The sequence below is a fragment of the Equus quagga genome, chromosome 11 (genome assembly GCF_021613505.1).
Source record: "Equus quagga isolate Etosha38 chromosome 11, UCLA_HA_Equagga_1.0, whole genome shotgun sequence".
Taxonomy (NCBI): domain Eukaryota; kingdom Metazoa; phylum Chordata; class Mammalia; order Perissodactyla; family Equidae; genus Equus; species Equus quagga.
Genome location: NC_060277.1, coordinates 79,403,120 through 79,423,823, shown reverse-complemented (window position 1 = coordinate 79,423,823; position 20,704 = coordinate 79,403,120). Strand labels below are relative to the sequence as shown.

Genomic DNA, 20,704 nt, shown 5'->3' with positions numbered 1-20,704 from the left:
AAGAAAATGACTTTATTTGGCAAATTTCCACTGCCAGATAAGTCAGTGGTCCTTGTGTGCATAGCTTCATGTATGAAATCTAAGATCTCTCTTATCAAGAAACTCTTTAAATATTCATACATTAAAAGTTTGTTTCTCTTGACTGAATTACATACTTCTCTATGATTCATGAGCTGACATGGAAAATAAAAACACAAAGTTTTCAAATGGTGATATCAAATCTTCTACTACTACTAATATTCTTCTACTATACCTCAAGAAACTAATCCAATATACTAATATCTCTTCACTGCTTAAAAGCCTCTATTTTAGCAATAACCCTGCCCTCTAGATGGCTTTTCTGAGCCATCCGGAGAAAAACCAATCTAAAAGAGAAAGCATTCTTCCTTTAAAATAAGCCTATTCTATCTTGACATAAAAAATTCTCCCTTGCAACCGGTTTAGGTATAGAAACATGCATCCTAATTTCTTACTAATTTTTATTTGATTTCCAGGGAGCCTAAAAAGGAGAATAAGGCTATTTGAAGGCTATGGAGAAAATGTGAAGCCCAGGTTCTTCACATACATACAGTTTCCTACTGAGTCGCTAAGACTTTCAGAACATTACCTAAGCCCTTCCTACACTTTTAAATGACCTGTATATCACTGCTTAACTGTTTAAGAAAGGGAAGCCAACAGAGTTCTTGAGGTTAAACTGCTAAAAATCTTATTACTAGAAACCAAGATATCTCAGGTTTCCTCAAAGATGATCATGAGAACTCCAAAAAATGATAAAAGAACTAGTGAAAATATTAAGCTCACATTCCTATAGCAGGAGATTAAAGTCCTCAGGATAAAGTAGATTTTTTAAACAGGAAATTTTCACAAGTAAGTGCTGGAAGAGATATCTCTTAAAGATTTTACTGTTATCTTAACCCAGTACCAAATTGTTTATCTGGCCACAATGGAGGGAAAATACGAAATTTCATACATGAGCTAGTTCCTATAATATCTATTCTGACCAGCAATATATCTTTGAACAATAAAAAAAAGGAACATAGCCCTGCAAAATAAAAAGGATACAAAACAAATGACATTTGAATAGGTTTATAATTTCCTATTCCTCCATACAATGACATTTTAACTTAAGTCATCTTTACTGAGCATTTGCTTTGAAAATACAGCAGCTGAAGATTTCAACACAATAGCTATAAATATGGAAACATCACAGTGCATTCGAACAAGCACTGGTCTTCAAACTAAGAGACTAAGGATATAGTCTTTAACTGTCACTAATCAATCATGAAAATTTGGACAAGTCAGTAATACTCCCTAGGGTTCAGTTTCCTCCTTCACGAAATAAGGGTCTACATCCTTACGACTCAAAAAGTGGTCTATGGAACAGCAGCATAGGCAGAGCTTGCGAGCAGCTCACAAGCAGGATCTCAGGCCTCACCCCAGATTTACTGAATCAGCATCTGCATTTTAATACTATCCCCAAAGAGTTCAAATGTACGTTATAGTTAGAGAAGCACTAGTCTAAATGATCTATAATTCTGTGAAGCTTTCTTTCAAGTTCCAATGTTTCAATCATTTTTCTCTTTCCTTATTAGAAAATTCCATATTAATTAGTTATATTACAATCCTTTATTAGGAAATTTACTATATTAAATATAGGAGATAAACTTCAAGTAGTACTAACAAACATTAATAGAAGATGGGCTTGTGGTTAAGAATCTTTCCCTCAAACCTGCAGTCAAGTTATGAGTCCCTTTTCCATATGCTAAGGCCTCACTAGCAAATTAAGACACAAGGGTATGTGAACATCTATTAGTCAAGATGTTTCCACAACAAATTTGTTTTCCTCCCAGAAAAAGCACCAAAATTGTACACATAAAGCATTCCTGAAGTAAGGAGATTTTAAGTAGAGGTATTTACTAGAGTAGAGACATAACATAAGCTCATTCAAATTTACGGCTGAGTGCCCCCTGCATAAGGAAACCAGTTGTGTATTCTTGACTTAACTATAGAAATGGTTGTCCCAAGTTCAAACCCACAATAAGCAGCCTGCCCCAGGGTAGGCTGAGGGTTCTTTCACTGTTACAGCATTACATATTTAGAGGAGAAGAGAGTCAGATTTAATCTCAGGTGCTTGTCAACAAAGAAAAAGCTCTTTGACAGAATCTCTATTTCCAAAATTTAATTTTAAAAAATCTAAATATATACATATATTCAAGGACTAAAACTGCCAAGTAAAAGGACAATGCAGGAATCTTTATTCCAAGAAAATTCACTATCTAGAGAGAAAATGGGACTTAACTAAAAGTTGAAAAAGATTAGTTTTTTAAAAAACTGTGCTACGTTTGAATTTTCATGCTAGTAAATCCAGAGTACAATTTTTTGGGTATGAAGAAGACTAATATTAATTCCAAATGTAAATGACTCAACGGATTTAAATACCATCTCAGTAGTAGCTGTACTTATGTTTTATTCCCTCCTATGTCTTATATATATATACAGTAAGAAGGATTTCTAGATTCAGCATTTACCAACATTTCAGGAAGCCAAGAATCTATCATTCTAGAGCTACACTGTCCAGTACAGTATTCACTAGCCACATGTGGCTGTTGACCATTTGAAATGCGGATAGCCAAAACTGAGATGTACTCTAAATGTAAACTACAAAATGGATTTCAAAGTCTTAGTATGAAAAAACGAATGTACAGTATCTCCATAATTTTTTTAACGATTAATGCTAAAATATTTTGGATATACTAGAGTAAATAAAATATATTACTAAAATTAGTTTCACCTGTTCACTTTTTTTTGCTGTGGCTACTAGAAAATTTTAAATTACATATGTGGCTCACATTTGTGACCCACATTATATTTCTATTGGGCAGTGTTGTTCTAGACTATTACCAGAACATATGCACATTTTTAAGGAAGCTAATCAAAATCTCTTGTAAGAAGACAGTCAAAATTCAAGATAACTTTTCTTAGGCTTGAGATATGAAAGCCTGAAACAGGACCCAGCCCCATGGCGTAGTGGTTAAGTTCAGTACAGTCTGCTTCAGTGGCCCGGGTTCACAGGTTCAGATCCCAGGCGCAGACCTACACCCCTCGTCAGCCATGCTGTAGTGGAAACCCACACACAAAAAAGAGAAAGATTGGCACAGATGTTAGCTCAGGGCTAATCTTCCTCAAGCAAAAAAAAAGAGGAAGATAGGCAACAGATGTTAGCTAAGGTGAATATTCCTCAGCAAAAACAAAAACAGTGAAAACTTAAGCTATAAACTGAGACTATATCTGCAACATGGAAAACTGAAAAGGAATTAGTATCTATACCACATAAATAACTGCTAGAAATAAATTTTAAAAAAATAAATAATTAAAGCCTCAAATAGCTACTTTAACTTGATGATATAGTAATAATGAAAACAAGTTATCTTTGAAGTTCTGGCAATTTTGCAGTGCATTCATCACGATGCTGAAGTTAAATACACTGAGAGAATTTACAGCCTTAAGCTTCTAGTCCACTTAGAGGTCAGTGATCAGTTTTAGACAATAATTAGAAATTCAATCTTTTTTGTTGCAACTACTTCGTCAAAGAAAAACATTGTTTCCTATAGTCCCTATAATCTTCACATGTTTCTATTCCATATTTGAAAAGCTGGCAGCTTCCATGTGGTCTGAACTCCTCCTCCAGTCAAGCAATTATACAACCTGAGTCTAGGAAACGTCCCATCCTTTACCACACATCACACCCTCACCCACAAACTATGTCCCTTCTTCTTTAAATAGAAACCCAACTAATGCCAGATATTCTTCCCCAAAAGGATCATATTTTCAACACTGCTATTTTTAAGTAAGATGATTAGAAACACAAATGGGAGTGCTGATGAAGACTAACAAAAAATGTTTGGGTATTTTTGGTATTTAAATCTAAAACCAACTGTGAAAAAAAACCCTGAAACTGTGCATTTTTATTTGAATTCAAAACACTTTACCCCTATAAATGAGCTAGAAGTCACATCTTGAGCAAGATATTGTAACACATGAAAATTATATGAACATCAAATTTCAGTATCCATAAACGAAGTTTTATCGGAACACAACCACATCTATTTATTTATATATTGTCTATGGATGCTTTGGCGCTACAAGAGCAGAGTTGAGTAGTTGCAACAGAAACCACATGGCCAGCAAACCCTATTTACTATGTGGTCTTTCACATGAAAAGTTTGCCCACCCAAGATAGTAATCATCATCATCCATATGGATTTCTAAAAAAGGCCCTTCATGAACATTCCATTCCGAGGCGGGTAGGGAATAGAGACTAACTGGGCAGGATCCCTCCCCAAAAAAATACCCTGAGCTGAACCAGATCAGCACCATTTTGACCTAATATATATTATATATGAGCTTCTCTAAAAGACTTTGTTGGAAGAGGTTCTATGGCTAAATAAAAAGATTTGGAATGAAAAACTGAGTTCATGATTCAGCATCTGGGCCAAAAATTATACTGAAATATGTTGCCAACAAGGTAATAAACGTACTTAAAAATGGGACTCCCAGGGCGGTTAAGGTATGGACCTTCCCTCCTTTATCAGGAGGCTCATTCGAGGTCCTCTCAAGTCTCTGCTTCTAATGAGTCATCTCAAAGAAAAAAGCATACTTTTAAAAACTTCCCTACCCTCTTCCCTCTGAAAAGTGGGATTCTACCACTCTCAGTCAGACACTGTCATAGTTTAATAGATAATCTATAGGATATAACTTCCTTATGAAGAAAATTAAACCTATGATATATTGTAAAATGTATAGCATTCCAAGGCAGCCAATTATCTAAATATATTAAGTGGAAAATTAAAAATATCTGTTGGTTATCTTGTTTGGGATTCTATTTGAGGTAAGAGAGAGGCTACTAGGTAGAGAGTAAGCACTTTCCATTGTTCCTTTATATCCACGTGATGGTGGACTGCTTTCTTTGATAATAAAGAGGCATACAATATATTTGTTTTACTTTAGTAAACTGACTGGCTATCAATCAAAAGACTTTTAATGTTCAAGTCTTATAAATGCTTATCAAATACGTTTAGACTTTAGTTTTGCCATATCAAAGTACTATACACTAAATATAAAGAAAACACAAGTCAGTGAGATCAAATTCCTGGCTCACTTGAAGAAATAACAGTGCTTTATGTAACTGGCTTTGTTTCTCAGGTCACCTTAGAGGACAGACACTTAGTCCCTAAGGAGCAAAAGTGTGAACTGGTACTGACGTATTATTATTAAGCGTCAATTAACAGGCCACTGACAATTCAATTCTCGAGGAACACACATTATCTTGTAAGCCTATGTATTTTATACACAAATTTGCAACCTGCAAACCTCATCTGAGGACAATAAATGTCAACTACTTTTTAATTCTTGTTTTTAGGGCCAAAGTGCCAAATTTATAGATAGATTTAAAAGTAATTTAAAACCAGTTTTCATAACATATGCCATAAGTAAATATCAAAACCTGATAACACTAGCAATGGAGAAAAGGAAAGCTAAATTAAAAAGTCATTCCTTTTCCACAGCTTAGTCCAGACAAAATACACAATAGGATGTGATGTTGCACTAATTATTTCAATAATTATTTACTTAAGAAGGAGAACAAAATAGTTCAGTTACATAAAATCTTTCTTTCATTTGCCTACCCCACCTTTATACTTTGTTACTGCCTCCTAATATTTTCCCTTCCCAACAGTATTCAAGATTAAGAAATGGCCTCGCTGCCCCCAAACTAGAATTAACTTACCTTTTATTTTTTACATACAAAACACTTGGGTTTCCCAGAGTCATCTGTTAAAGGAGTTTAGATTCTACAGCTCTGGCAGGAAAACATAGGTAAGTGGTTTAACCACAACCAGAGTAAGGGACTTTACTGGTGTTTACTACACACCATATAAACTAACTGCTAATCAGCCTATTCTGAGGTAATTTATGTGACATCTTAAGACAAAATAATTTTGAATTTCTGCCCTCTTCTCTACAACATCATCTCTTTTACAAGCCTCTTAAACTAAAGTAGATGCTCGAATCAAACCAGCTAAGTAATAACAACAAAAAAAAAAAAGAAGAAGAAATGTAAACATCTATACTGAAATACTTACCTTGATCCTGTCATAGGACCTCTTCCATCCTTGTCATATCCCCCACGCCCTCTACCTCCTCCCTGTGACCCGCCATATCCTCTATTATCTTCTCCATACCTACTCACATCACGACGGTCATCTATAAAAAGGAAATAATACACACATAAATAAATAACCATTGCCATTTCTGACAAAGGCTTCCCATAACATAATCTTAAATGGCTCTTTAGGTCACCTATGTCCTTTGGAAAACGGCACAAGTGCACAGATTGCAAAGGCAAGTCATCATAAAACCATCTGGAATTAAATGTGTTTGAGAATTATATCTGTGTCAAATTCCATTGTGCTAATAACACCATTTGGATATCACCATTTGATGTGATGGTGATATGGAAGAGTCTGAATCAAAGTACAACATTAGGTACCAAACCCTAATAAATTAGATGAAAAGCATAACCCTAATCTTAGAAGTTACTATTTTCTTTACCTCAAAAACATTTAAATGTAAATCAAGCTTTGACAAAGAATAACTGGATTTTCAAACTAAGAGATACTCAGTGAATACATTCAATGAGCAAGACACTCAATGAATGAGCTTCCACTTTTACTCATTCATTTATTCATTCAGTTACTCAACAAATATTTACTGAGCATTTACTATTAACCAAGCCCTATACTAGGTAATGAAGGTACAAAAATGACTAAGACAGGACCTTCGCTCTTGAGACATTCATTTTCATGGCATGGAGAGATTCCTACATATCAGTGGTATACACAAAGTGCTATAGGAAAACAAGAGGAAAGAATGACTGGTCCTTTTTAGATGAGGTTAGAGAAGGCTAATACAAGATCATAATTTCCCCAAATCAAGTATACCACCACTACCAAATGAACTAGTAGCAAGAGCACTGTCAAACAGAGTTGACAGAGACAACAAAGGAAATTGATTTAAACAGTCATTGAAAAGTCACATAACTATTTGGCAGTCTCCAAGAAGTTTAGAAACAGAAATCTAATAAATTAGTTTTGATGGCCATGAGAGAAAATACATGTTCAGGGTTACTCCAAATTTTTACAAACAGTAGAACTACGTGGTCTTTTAATACAAAGTTCAATATACAAATAATTCTATGAAGAAAGAAAAAAAATACAGGTCAATCTATCTTACCTTGTGTGTGGTGGCTGTAATTTTCCCTTTGTGAATGGTAGGACTGCTGGTTTTGATTATAGGAATCATGCTGTTGGTCATAATTTGACTGTTCATCATATGAACCTTGATGTTGATCATAGCCCGACTGCTGGTCATACGAATCTTGTTGACCATAGTCTGACTGGTCATACGAAGGCGCTCTTCCACCTTGGCTAAAGAGAAACAAAGAACTTAAGAAATTTTACAAAACGATTATGTTTACTATAGCAAGTTGACTGAGACTGATATAAGAGGCCTGAGCAGCTAGACCTCAACCATATTTACTACTACTTTCTGCTGGGAATCATTTAGCTGTTTTATTTTACAAAATTTCCTTATCACCAATGGAATGATCTTCAAACAACTATTTCACTATCATTGAAGAGAGGCCACATTATGAGAAAAACCACATGCAACTTTGAAAACTGTAGTGAAGCAAAAAAAAAAAAATCACTATGGGGGGGCTGGCCCCATGGTCGAGTGGTTGAGTTCGCGTGCTCTGCTGCAGGCGGCCCAGTGTTTCGTTGGTTCGAATCCTGGGCGCGGACATGGCACTGCTCATCAAACCACGCTGAGGCGGCGTCCCACATGCCACAACTAGAAGGACCCACAGCGAAGAATATACAACTATGTACTGGAGGGCTTTGGGAAGAAAAAGGAAAAAATAAAATCTTAGAGAAAAAAAAAAAAAAATCACTATGGTTTTTACCATCTCCTTGAATTAAAAAAAATTTAAAAGTGTCACAGAGTACAGTAATATGTCTGATTCTTTTAACAAACATGCCACTGCAAGTGCTGACTCCTTTTAAGAGTTACCTTGAAAGGCTCTATTTCACATAACAATAAAGTTATCTCATAATATTTTGGGAACTATTTTTTTATAATTATCTTTAGAACCTACAGTACATTCTTCTAGATATCTTCAATGATAGTAAATTTTAGAAAACAGTAATAAATCATTCATTTTTAGTCTGCTGAGTAAGAGAAAGGAACTTGCTTTGTGATGTCATTTTTTATCTGAAAAGAAATCTGACTACCAGATAACAAGACTGCTTTCTTAATACCTCTGGCAATTCAAAAAGAAAATTCTAAGTTATGTTCTCAGCAATATGACTATAATTACCTGCTCTCAGGATGGGAATGTTGAAACACTTAATTAGATTTGAGTTCTAATGTTTACTTCAAAAAAAGGAAACAAAAAAGGTCTCATAACTTAATAGTTACATCTTGTTCCACATTAGATGATCAAAATAATCTAATAAAGATCGCTATGTTCCCCAACTTCCGTCTCAAAGCACATCACCACAACAATGGTCAAAAATTCTAGCACCTCACTTTAAAATGGTTGTCAAACCAGATCTAACATTTCTCTTTGGAGTTATACGTCATGCTTCCAAAACTGCATCCTTACTAAAGGATTCTCCTTAACTAACCAACAGGGCTTAGAGTCATTCTTTCTAGTGTAACATGCTTTCTGGATATTATTCCCTATACGTGTACTCCATGTTCTACTTTTCAAATCACTCTCATATCTCTAAGACTGATAATTTGACCTCACAGATCTTTCCCCAATGTGTTTATTTAACTGAATTTCACTTAGGATAATTCTCTTCACTGTAGATAGAAAATAGTAATGATCTCAATTTCTGTCTCATTTTTTAGCTGTGTAACTTGACAGGCTATATCATCTTAACGGCTTCTCTTTACCACTTTAAGATGGAGATAAATACTGACACTATTTCACAGTGGTGTTTACGAATCAATTAAATTAAGGAATGTAAAAGCATTTCACAAAATGTAAAGCACAATAAAAAAAAGTTGCTACTATTAAAATTAATAATAAGTACAGACTCCTCAAATCTAAAAACTAAAAAAACTATAAAACCTATAAACTTTCTGGTAAACATTCGCCTACCTATATTAACAAATAAAACATATTTTAGGGTATCTGAAATATGTGGATAGGTTTTCACAATTTTTTCTTTAATATTTTGTCCCTGAAAATGGTCAAAAATTAAAATGGAAATAAAAAGTAAGCACTGAGAAGTCTCCTTTTATAGGTAGGTTTTTATTTAATTTCAGGTATAAAACAAAGGTCAAAATGTTTCTTTTTAACATTTAAACCATGAGCCTTCATTTACAGCTAAAGGATAATTTTACAAAAAACACATCATAAAAATCAAATGACAATGCTGACAATTTCCACCATCTTCATAACACAAAACTGTGAAATTCATATTCCATCAAAAATTTTCTGGAAAAAATGTTTAAAGTTAGGAGTTTGTTGGTGAAATCTGTTTAATATCCCAAGTGTTCCTTCCACTGCCCAACACAATCTCAGTACTTTTACTGTTTCCTTACCCTGCTGATGATTCCGTGTTTGGTTGTCCCTGGTTATTGTAAGACTGCTGACCATATGAGCTCTGCTTTTGATTCTCATAACCACCATACGATTGTGAATAACCTACAGATTAGACGGATATACCATTTAGTAAGGGTTCTGATTTTTTAATTTCTAAAATAGCAGATTTAACAAATCAATCCAACCTGATTGGCTCTGTCCATAACCAGAGTAGCTGCCATAGTTCTGTCCATATGAGGAATCAGTAGTTTGCCCATAGCCAGAATAGCTCTGAAATTTAGGTAAATACAAGTTTCATCACCTACTTAAGACAAAAATAACTATTTATGAAGACTGTAAGTTATATTTTAACCTACTTGTGGTGCTTGTCCATAACCTTGGTTGCCTTGATTTCCATAGGAAGAATAACTGTAAAAGAAAAACATATCACTCAAAAGAAACGTGCTAAAATTTAATCAGCTTAAAAAAATCCTATCTTCATTTTCAACTTTCAACTCAAATACTAGCGTCTTTTCTGAGAAATTGTCAATCTGTCTCTTCGCATCTAAATTGAAACGTGATGACCAAAGAATGTTAAAGACATGAATGAAGTCACTCCCAGATCTCTTGAACGCCAAACAAACACTGTAAGTTTTGCTTTGACAGCTTCCCACAAATAAATAAAACTCTACCAGGGCTAGAAAATCCCAAGAGAATTACATTTGGGGGGTAGCGGGAGAGGGGGTGGAGGAGAGGAAAGGACTACATGGCAGCAAGACCCATAAAAAATATCTGAAGCAGAAAAATTACTTTTTAAGTTAGCACTTTAATCAACTTAGCTATGTTTTGACAGATTAATTTCTTCCTACTGTTCTCCTTAGATATTTGCCTTTAACTTCCCAGAAAAGGCACAGTATGGCACTGAGTCTAATTTTAGTGCCTCAGTAATTAGAAGCATGTACATCTTCAGAGTACTATCATAGAATAAAATTATATTGTAACCCCAGTGTTATAGCACAGCCTGGCATATAGTTTGTTGACTGAAGGAAGGAATAAATGTACCTTCCTCAGGTTTGAATTTAATTTTATAGCATATAAGCTCTAAGTCAGAAACAAACTTTCTGAATATGCCAAAGAAAAATACAACATTTGCAAAAAACCTTTTTATCGCTTTAGAGCTATGAAGTGCTAACAGAATTTCTTAATTTTATAAAATATATCTCATTGAATAAACATTTGGTAGCTGCCTACTATGAGGGTAGCACTACCCTATAAAAATAAAAAGTCAAATGAGTTTTGTTTTCATGAAGCTTAAAACTTGATGACAGAAGATATCTGAGATGCTATTCTGAATATCTCACAGTGACCTGCAAAACATTTATAGTATTAGGTGAAGGTTGTTATTTCTGGTAAGCAAGAGAACTCTACTGCATGTACACATTCACGTAAAAACAGACTTTTCTTTTTACTGTGAGCATGGTAAGGAGTCTTTAAAAAATGCTAAACATTTCTATTACAGTATTTCAAGAAAATCTGCTCTGAGAAACACATTAGCATATTACATACAATCAAAAAATGAAATGCTTTTTCTAAGAACCTGTTATAGTTCAATTGCTTAAATCCTTTTAATAATTTCTTTTCAAAATTTTCATAAAGAAAACGATCTTTACAATACCTATGAGATTTGTTTTAATCTCTAGAGGGCATCTATATTTACCGATTCAAACATGCTTTTTAAAAAAAGGAAGAAATATTTTACAGCACCTATGTACACAGGCCGACTCTTTCCCCTTGACAAGCTAATATTTAATTCTGTTCAGACATCCGGACCCCAAATTTCAAGAGGGAAGCCTAACTAAATTCACTGTTTTTTTTCAGTTCTACTCTTTCATGGTATTATTGAAATGTATGTATACTTTACCTTTGCTGCTCACCCCCAGACTGACCGTAACTTCCAGAATCTAAAACACATAAAAAGAATTTTAAATCTTATTTAAAATTATGCTTCCCTCAAAGGCTGACTTTAGCTCTTAAAGATGAAATGTGTAAGAAAACGTTACAAAAACTACAGAAAGAAAAACTAGATGTTAAAAATACCATGCAAGAAGAAATCTGTACAAATAGTATTTGCTATCTACAGTAACTACATCTTTGAAAACAACTACTCTACAAATGTGTCCTGATGGTCACAAGAACCAAGTGAACAAATGTGAAACAATCAGTGAAAAATCCATCCTTTTAACAAAAACTCAAAAGCTCAAGCTATACTATCTTTACATAAAAAAAGACATCCGTTGAAACTAATCAGGACCAAAAAGGGGGAAGATACAAACTCTGACAAGCTAAATTCCCAGGATTACACTCACTCGCATATCCTCACCAGCCCAACACATACCCATTCCTCATATTGGATTGCTTTGGTTGTCAGCAGCAACAAAAAGATCTCCGAAGACTTGGTAAAGCAGCTAAATTAGTTGTCTAATCTCACCTTTATGAAGCTTTCAGGGATTTGGCCAACTGGTATACCAACTCAGCAATACCTACTTTCAGCTTTCTTTTTGGCAAAAAAAACTACCAAGGAAGGCAGGAATTGAGTAACGTATGTCAAAAAAAAGAAAAAAATTTTGAACTATCAGCTTTTTCTCAATACTTCAAAATGTCAGTTATATCAAAAATTTTTTAAAAGACTCTATCCTTTAGGCTTCTACTCAGAGTCAAATGAATGATCTAAGTTTATTAGTGATGAATAAGAGAAATTTTATACGAAATACTCTTTCAACTGCAAAAAACGACTCTGAGTCTCAAATTGCTGACCATTAGGCCCAACCTCATCCAATTTGAAACAAAACCATTTGTTGTCGAACAGTTCTGAAAACCTATCAAAAATCACATCACTGACTTTTTCATTCAATTCATAAAAAGCTACAGTATGAAAACACTGCATTGGCTGTATAAGTGCGTAACATCAAATTTGCCACTTTTCTGCAGTAGAGATATTCAATCAGACTGAACAAGATTACTTTTTAAAATCCTTAATTATAAGAATAGTGAATGAAATCCTGACACAAACTACTTGAGTGTGAAGGACATAAGCCTATCTGAGATGAAAAAGAAAAAACTGTGCATTACTCCCATGCCCGTGATAATGACTATAGATTTACAGGTAACCACCAAATAAGAAAAATATGAAAAGGATACAGAATCTAATTGGACCATAAAGAGATTAGATGCACCTATCAAATGGCAAAGGAAATTAGCTTCAACCAAACCAGAAACTGAAAAGGATTATGGCCGGGGCGAGGTGGGGTTGGGGTAAGGTGAGTAAAAAGCATGAAACTTTAGGTTAAATTATATTCCAAGGCATAGATATATGGGTTCTCCCAGTGACAGAGCGCTGTCCAAGATCTCACCATATTTCCCTTTGACTCAGGCAAAATTATAGAACTACACAGTACATAGGTCACGTGACCCGGGCTCAAATCTAGTAAGCCCTAGGGTCCTTAACTGTAACCCACTTTACCACCCCGAAATTGTAAATCTGACTTCTTTAGCTGGCTGACTTTAGAACCCCAGAAGATACAGAAATAAGCATACTGAGTCTGGCACTTAGTATAAACACTTAAGTGAGAAAGTGCAGATGTCTTATATTCATCAGAGAAATCAGTTTATAAATGTTATTTATGGCATTTCAAACAACTGCTCATTGTAAGTACTTGACACTTGAGCCTTGTGCCTGGACGGATAAATTGTTTAGAATAGTTTTTATTTCCAAATGTATAGGATTTTGTCTTTATGCTTTTGTCTTCTAACTACATTCCAGTGCAGCAAGAAAAGGTATTTTCAGTTTTATTCTTGGCATTTGTTAGGATTTACTGTTTTTTTGCTTTTCCCCTCAGCAAATACTTTTACTTGCATAAACGTCCCCTATGTGCTTGAAAAGAACTGTGTATTTTCCAAACGTTCAACGAATTATGTAAGTCTATAAGATGACACTTGTTAGTTGTATCATTCCCTAAAGTTTGGTCTGCCTGATCTATTGATTACAGAGAGGTAATGTTTAAAAAACTCCAACTATAGTGCTGTCAACTTCATCACTGTTATTTTTGCTTTCTCTATTTTGAGGTTATACTGTTAGGCACATAAAAGTAGATTTATATCTTCCTAGTAAATTTCCTTTTAACATTACATAAAGATTATCATTGAAAATGTCCTAACTTTATTTTGACTAGTAACTTAACTAAACAATCTTCCTTTTGGTTGGTGTTTGCCTAGTTAATCTTTTTCTCTATATATATTTTCAGCATTTCTTATTCTTATGTTTTAGGTATATCATTTCTGAACAGCATACATCTAGATCATTTTTCTCCAAGTTAAAATCTTTGTCTTTCAACTGGTGTTTTCGTACTTTTACTATTGTTAACTTTTATGTACTCCTACCCACCTATATTGGACTTTCTACTTACTGGGGTTTTTTTTTTCTTTTAACTCCTTTCTTGCCTTCTATTGGATTTTGTTTACTTTTTCCATCTCTACTTCTTTAGAAGTTATACATTCAATTTCTGTTCTTTTAAGAAGTTACCATTTATAATTTAATGATTGTTCAGTTTTTAACATACATTCTTGACAAAGTTCAAAATGATCTTCTACCTCCACTTGAAAATAAGAACCTTAATATGACAACACCAATCACAGCCTTCACTTATTATTTTGCTTCCACTTTTTTTTTCAGTGAGGAAGACTGGCCCTAGCCAACATCTGTTAACAATCTTCCCTTTTTTTTTTACTTGAGGAAGACTGTCGCTGAGCTAACATCTCTGCCAATCTTCCTCTATTTTATGTGGGGTGCAGCCATAGCATGGTTTAACGAGCGGCGCTAGGTCCTCGCCTAGGATCCAAACCTGCAAACCGTGGGCCACGGAAGCGGAGCACACGAACTTAATCACACCACTGGTCCAGCCCCTGCTTCCATTTTTTTAAAATCTCTAAATGTAATCATTTTATCTTCAATGTTTCATACAGTCAATATTTGCTTTACATTTACTGTGTTTGCTTCCTCTACACTGTTTTTTGCATCTTACCGCTCCCTTCTGGATTTATATTATTTTATTAGTTCTTTCAGCAAAGGCCTGAAAGTGGTATTCTTAGTCATTTTATTTGGGTAGAAAATTCCAGATCAACAGTTATCTTTCCTCTAAATTCTAAGGATCATCTCATTATTTTCCAGCTCCTTAAAACTTTTAAGGCTATCGGCCCCATGGCTGAGTGGTTAAGTTTGCACGCTCTGCTTTGGCAGCCCAGGGTTTCGCCAGTTCAGATGTTAGGCGCAGATATGGCACCGCTCATCAGGCCATGCTGAGGCAGCATCCCACATAGCACAACCAGAAGGAGCTACAACTAGAATATACAACTATGTACTGGGGGACTCTGAGGAGAACAAAAAAAAATTGGCAAGTTGTTAGCTCCAGTGCTAATCTTAAAAAAAAAAAAAAAAAACTTCTAAGAAGTCAGTCAACCTTAACCATTTCCCCATCACTTCTGTTAAGTTTATTGGTATGTCATTATCCACAGTTTCACATCAATGTATCTAGAATATGAATTGATTTTTATGGCTCAAGTTAAAAACTACTGCTTCTTGATTCAAAAACATTCATCAATTTTGGAAACTTTTCAACTATCTATCGATTCTTCCTCATTTTCTGCTTCTCAAATTCACAGAAGACGTATGACAGGGCTTCTCAATCTATCTCCCATGTTTCTTAATCTTCCATTCTTTCATCTCTTTATCCTTTGGAATTGAATTCTGGGTAATTATACCACATCTATCTTCCACTTAACTATTTCCTCTGCTACGTCTATCTGCAATTCAACTTATCCACTTTTTCCATTTCTAGAAGCTATACTTGATTCTTTTTCAAATCTATATGGCCTTTTTTCATAACATCCTGGTCTTAGAGTTGATTCCTTCTTTCAGGTTTTTAATCATTTTAAACATGTAATAATCACTTTCAGACCATTAGGGGTTCTAATCCCATTTGTCACAAGCACTCATTTTGGTGAATTGTTTCCTAGAGCTCTGCAATTATTTACTGTGAAGTCATCTTTTGCAAGGCTTGTTTTTTCTATAAGATTCCTTTTGACAGAAGCTGTGAAATTTCCTCCAGAAAAGGTTTTTCATTTGTTTCTACCAAGAACCTCATAGTTATTACCAGCCCAGAACCAATTTTTATTAATTTCTTGACTTAAGGTTTCCTGGACCCCATACCTAGCCTAAGTGTACACGGAAATTGTATGAAACACAGGTCTCAGGTTACAAATTCTCAGGAAGGACTTATTTTTTCCACTCAGGGCCCAGGCTTCCTTGTCATCTCTCATGCTGGTACAAAGCTTTTTTTCCTAGTTCATTCTTTCACTGAAGATACAGTCCTTCACACATTCAGGTTTTATGTAAGGGTCTCAGTTCCCATTACCTGGCTCTTAATGGTCTCAAGGCTTCATCTCCTGTCCTCAGTTACCTGGGCAATAAAATATAAGTCTCTAAACGATGACACCTACACCCTCCTGTCCAGAGCAACCACCAACTTAGCTCTATGCCTACCATACTGTATTCTACTCCATTTTTGGCAGCTGGGGCTTGCCCCTTCTTTTCTGTAAGTTCTTACATTTTTAGGTGTTTGTAGGTAGAGGATTCTCAAGTTATCTCGGTCTGCCATAGTGCCAAAATGAGAAGTATCTTGACTTTGTAATTTCTATGTGTAACAGATATTAGATTTTATTTTACCTTGAAAGGTGTCAGATAATTCACATTTGTAAACAGTATTTGAATGTTAGAGACTCTGACTCACAATATTTACAATTTTTATTGATGGATTACATAAGCACTTATACTTTATTAGGTTTATAAGTCTGCCCTGTCAGGCATTTGGAGTGGCCGAGTCAATCTGATAGATTAAATTTATAAGTGTAGTTTTGAGTCTTTAAAGGACTTAACTAAACTTAATGCCATTAGTTGTTCGGGGGCGTTTACTCCGTTAAATTTATTAACTTAAACATTCATCAAAGAACAAGTCAAAAGCATTATTCTTATTTTTATACAACGTCAAAAGTATTATTTTCATACACATTATTACAAAATGTTTAAATAGCATATAACACTAAGTAGAACTTAAAGATTCTAGCTTTAATTGACTTAACTCAGAAACAAGCAATTATTAAATAACTCTTTTCACACATGAAAGTCAATCTCAATATTTAAAAAAACTCAAATTACAAAGTGACAAACAGCTAGTGTCTGGGTAATTTGAAGATCAGTGCTAATGTGTAAACCAGCTCACACACTAATATGACGTCCTGAAAATCCTAGATTTTACAAACGGTAAACCTCTAAAATTTAATTTTCCATAAAAGCCACCCAGCCCTATAAATAAGCCATTGTTTTACACCAATAATTATGTCAAAAATCCAGACAGACCAATAGTTTTTAACAAGCACTGTATCCACTGAACCTTTGTGAACTTCTCCAGGAGGGCAGGAGAATCTTTTTCTTTTTTTTTAAACCGTAGATAGGTTACACACCCTCCTGAGTGTACTTCCCTGAAGGTCTACCAGACTTCATTTCAAAGGTGCGCACCTGGTAAAAGTTGTACCAATGTCTACTTCGGGGTAAGATTAAACAGAAATTGAGAGGAGAGAGAAATTCTGTGCCTCTTAGATCAGGCAGATGCCCTCTCCCCTAAAGGGTCAACATTCTGGCTTCTTAACATCAGTGTTAACCTAAGGAAGGTTTCTCACTCTCCAGTCCAACCATTCTTGCTAATTTATCGGCCTCTTCTGGGCCTGTGCTTCCTTTTTGTCACACATTTCCATCCTTCTGCAAGACTGGATTACTGGGAGGTTTTGTTTGTTTTTATAAATAACAACAGGTTCTCCCCTAAAAAAAAGGTTAAAAGGCTCTGCCAGCGGTCCTTTCCATGCCAAGCACATGGCTTCGGGGAAATGTTCTGCTTTTCCACCTGAAAATTGACATAACTCTCATGATGGTTTCTAGCAAGTGGACGGCTGGGTCTTTGCAACCTGGGACGTACCCAATAAGAGGGGGCCTCGCGTGGACGGCTAGGGCTGCTACCCCAGCTCACCCCTGCTCCAGACTTCACATTCTGGCGTGGCAGGAACTTAACCGGCCGCCTGGAAGAGACCACCCCGAGGGCGGCCTCTATCAACTTAAGTGCTTCGTGGAAGGCTGCCTTTCCTCTGGTCTGGACGTCTCAAGGGAAACGCCACATGTACCCACAGGAGCCCATCAATAATACAAGAAGCTCCCTTTCACGCTCTTGCAGGAGGTCAACAATGAGCGAGGGGACAACGACAGAGCAGGGCGAAGAGGACGCTAAATTATACGCGCACACCCCCTACTCGAATCCGGGAGAGACGGCAGGGAGGATTCCGTGTAAGGCAACGTCCTTTGAAAGGGCTCCCAGAGCGTCAAGGCCCCCACCTGATGAATGGGTGAGTCAGGAAGGCCCAGCTCCACTTCACGGATGGGGAAACTGAGGCACGAGGCGGCGAGACGGCTGGCCCGAGGCCTCGCTGAAAGATCTGAGGCGGAGCGGAGAACCAGAAGCACCGATTCTCGCAGGCTGATGCTCTACGCACGGGCTCCCCCCGCCCCTGCGACGGCGTAGACGGCCTCCGCCCCCCGACTCACACCCCCTCCCCCGGGAGCCGCACGTCTCCTCGGGTGCCGCCGACAGGGCCAAGGACGGGGGGCCGAGGCGCTCCCGCCGGGCTGTGCAGACGGAGAGCGTTGGGAGCGTGCGTCCCTCCAGTCCAACATGGCGGCGGCCGCGGCCGCCCCCCCACCCCGAGCCTCCCTCAGGGCCGGAGGCTTTCCCTCGGGGCCCTCCGGTGGGCGGGGAGACGGCCCAACCCCGCCAGGCCCCTTCTCGCCGCTGCCGCTGCTCGCTGAGGGAGTCACCTACCCGACATGACTAACGGCGGCGGCGCGGAGCCCGCAGAGCCCGCCGAGAACAAGGGATACGAAAGCCAGGCGCCGCGGCGGCCAGAGCGGTCCTGAGGGCGGCGCGGCGGGCTGAGCCCGACTGCGGGGCCGCCGCAGCCAATCAGAGCCCAGGGGGCGGTACCACGGCGCCACGGCGCGAGGGGTGGTCCTGCACGAGTCCCGGCCTCCGAACCCTGAGGACTTCAGAATCCCTCTCTGTTCTCCCCTCCGCGAGCCGTACCATTATTGAGAGGGAATTGAGAAGAGAAAGTACCAATGCCGCCATCACGATGGGGGAGGAAGCTGGGCCGACTCGCTGCGTCCTAATTACAGTCCTGTTTCTTATTTTCTTGTGTCTGATAGAATTCGAGGTTAGGAAGCGAAGGAAGAGAGACCTCATCAATACAGACTATTTGGTTGGAAAAGGCCTTTCTTCCCCTAAAATTTCTAATGGTATGCCCTAGTTCGCTCTGCGTTGGCTGCAAGACAGTTTGAGCCACCTGGGGGCGTTCCGAGTCAACTAGCTTGGGGACCGAAAGTCGTGACGAGCTCCCGGACCTGAACGCCTCCCGGTGTGTTAAAATTACCTTGTCGAGTTAGAAAAATAGACTACAAGGTCATACCGGAACAAACGTGTGCATTAAAACGAAATCACACACAAACCGGCCCCTGAGGATATGGCGGGGGGGACGGAGCTTTAGTTTTCAGTGCTATAATAATAGCTAACTCTAATTGTCAGGCACCTTGCATCATCTCATTTAATTCTCACAACAGACTGATGAAATATTATCCCCACGTTACCGAGTAGAAGGCGGAACTCACTTGCCCTAGGTCGCACAGCTAGTAAATGGGCCACTTGGAATTCGAATCCTCGTAACCAGATGCCACTGCCTGCGGGTTTAACCGTTGTGCTGTATTATCTAGAGGGTACCCGAGCTCTAGAGTATGACATAAGGTTGTGGAAGCTCAGAGAGCACTCAAGGAGATTTTCCCGGCGACATGACAGCCGAGCCAAAACATAGGTGATGAGCGGAAGTTGACTAAGTGAAGAAGTAGGGGAAAGTGCTTTCGGACGAGTTGTCAAGCAAGTAATTCAATGTTTGGAGCTTACCCGCAAGGGGAGCATGGTAGGAGGTGAGGCCAGAAAAGTAGGAGGCTAACTAGCTGAACCCTTGTAAAGTACATTAGAGTTTATTTTGAAGGCAGTGGGAAGCCCTCGCCAGAGGATTTTAAAGGAAGATCGGATTTGCATTTTGGGGCTGCAGTATGAAGAAGGTGTGGAGGTGAGAGGTGCCTAAAAGCAAGGAGACCAATTAGGCGGCCAATGCATTAACTCTGGTGAGAGAACATGGTGGTCTGGGCTTAGGTTGTAGCTGTGGAGGTGGAGATAAGCGAAGAGATCCCTGAAATGCTTAGGTGATAGACTGGGAAAGACCTGGAGACCAATTTGGGTGGGAGACGCTAGTGGAGAGCAAGAAGTCTGACTTGAAATCTAGGTTTCCCCCTTAGACACGTGGGCAGGCAGTGGTATCCTTCACCATGATAGGGAACAGGAGAAGGAGGAGCAGGTTGGGATGGAGGTGAGGGGCTAAGTTCAGAATTAACGGCTTCAGGTCAGAAGAAAGGCATGAGGTCGTCTCTCTTCATTATACCAGCAGTACTTGTGCCATGAACTCTGGATATAGAGGGTCAAGCTCCCTCTAGATAGGTCCAAACAAGCAAAGCTAAAGGAATAAAAGTTCTTTCATGACTAAAAATGATTAGCTGCTCAGCATATCTATTGAGGAAGACAACCCAGAGGAGGAGAGGGGCAGGTGCAACAGCAGGAGGGAACGGGGTTATTGGAGGGAGGGAAGACTCTAGGTTGTTCTTTTTTAAATTGTTTTAGAATTGGGTTGGTTTTTTTTAAAGACAGAAATAAAGTGTTGCTCTTCATTGACTCCTTAGTTTGTCTCACTGCTCATTCATTCGTGCATGCATTCTTCACTCACCTGCCATTTCCGGAGGTCTGCTAGGTGTCAGGTCCGGGAAGGCCCTGGAAATAGAGAAATAGGAAG

General features: G+C 37.8%; 1 protein-coding gene across 1 annotated transcript in view; it reads right to left on the bottom strand.

Annotated features, from left to right (window-relative positions):
- TAF15 (TATA-box binding protein associated factor 15) overlaps positions 1-18,732 on the bottom strand; it is a 28,094-nt gene extending 9,362 nt beyond the window's left edge. Inside the window, exons 1-7 of the mRNA XM_046675605.1 lie at positions 18,628-18,732; positions 11,574-11,613; positions 10,030-10,081; positions 9,859-9,943; positions 9,673-9,775; positions 7,291-7,484; positions 6,141-6,261 (exon numbers count right to left, since the gene is read on the bottom strand). Of these exons, the coding sequence (XP_046531561.1) occupies positions 6,141-6,261; positions 7,291-7,484; positions 9,673-9,775; positions 9,859-9,943; positions 10,030-10,081; positions 11,574-11,613; positions 18,628-18,634 (602 nt within the window). The 5' untranslated portion in view covers positions 18,635-18,732. The remainder of the gene's footprint in view (positions 1-6,140; positions 6,262-7,290; positions 7,485-9,672; positions 9,776-9,858; positions 9,944-10,029; positions 10,082-11,573; positions 11,614-18,627) is intronic.
- Between the last annotated feature and the right edge of the window lie 1,972 nt (positions 18,733-20,704).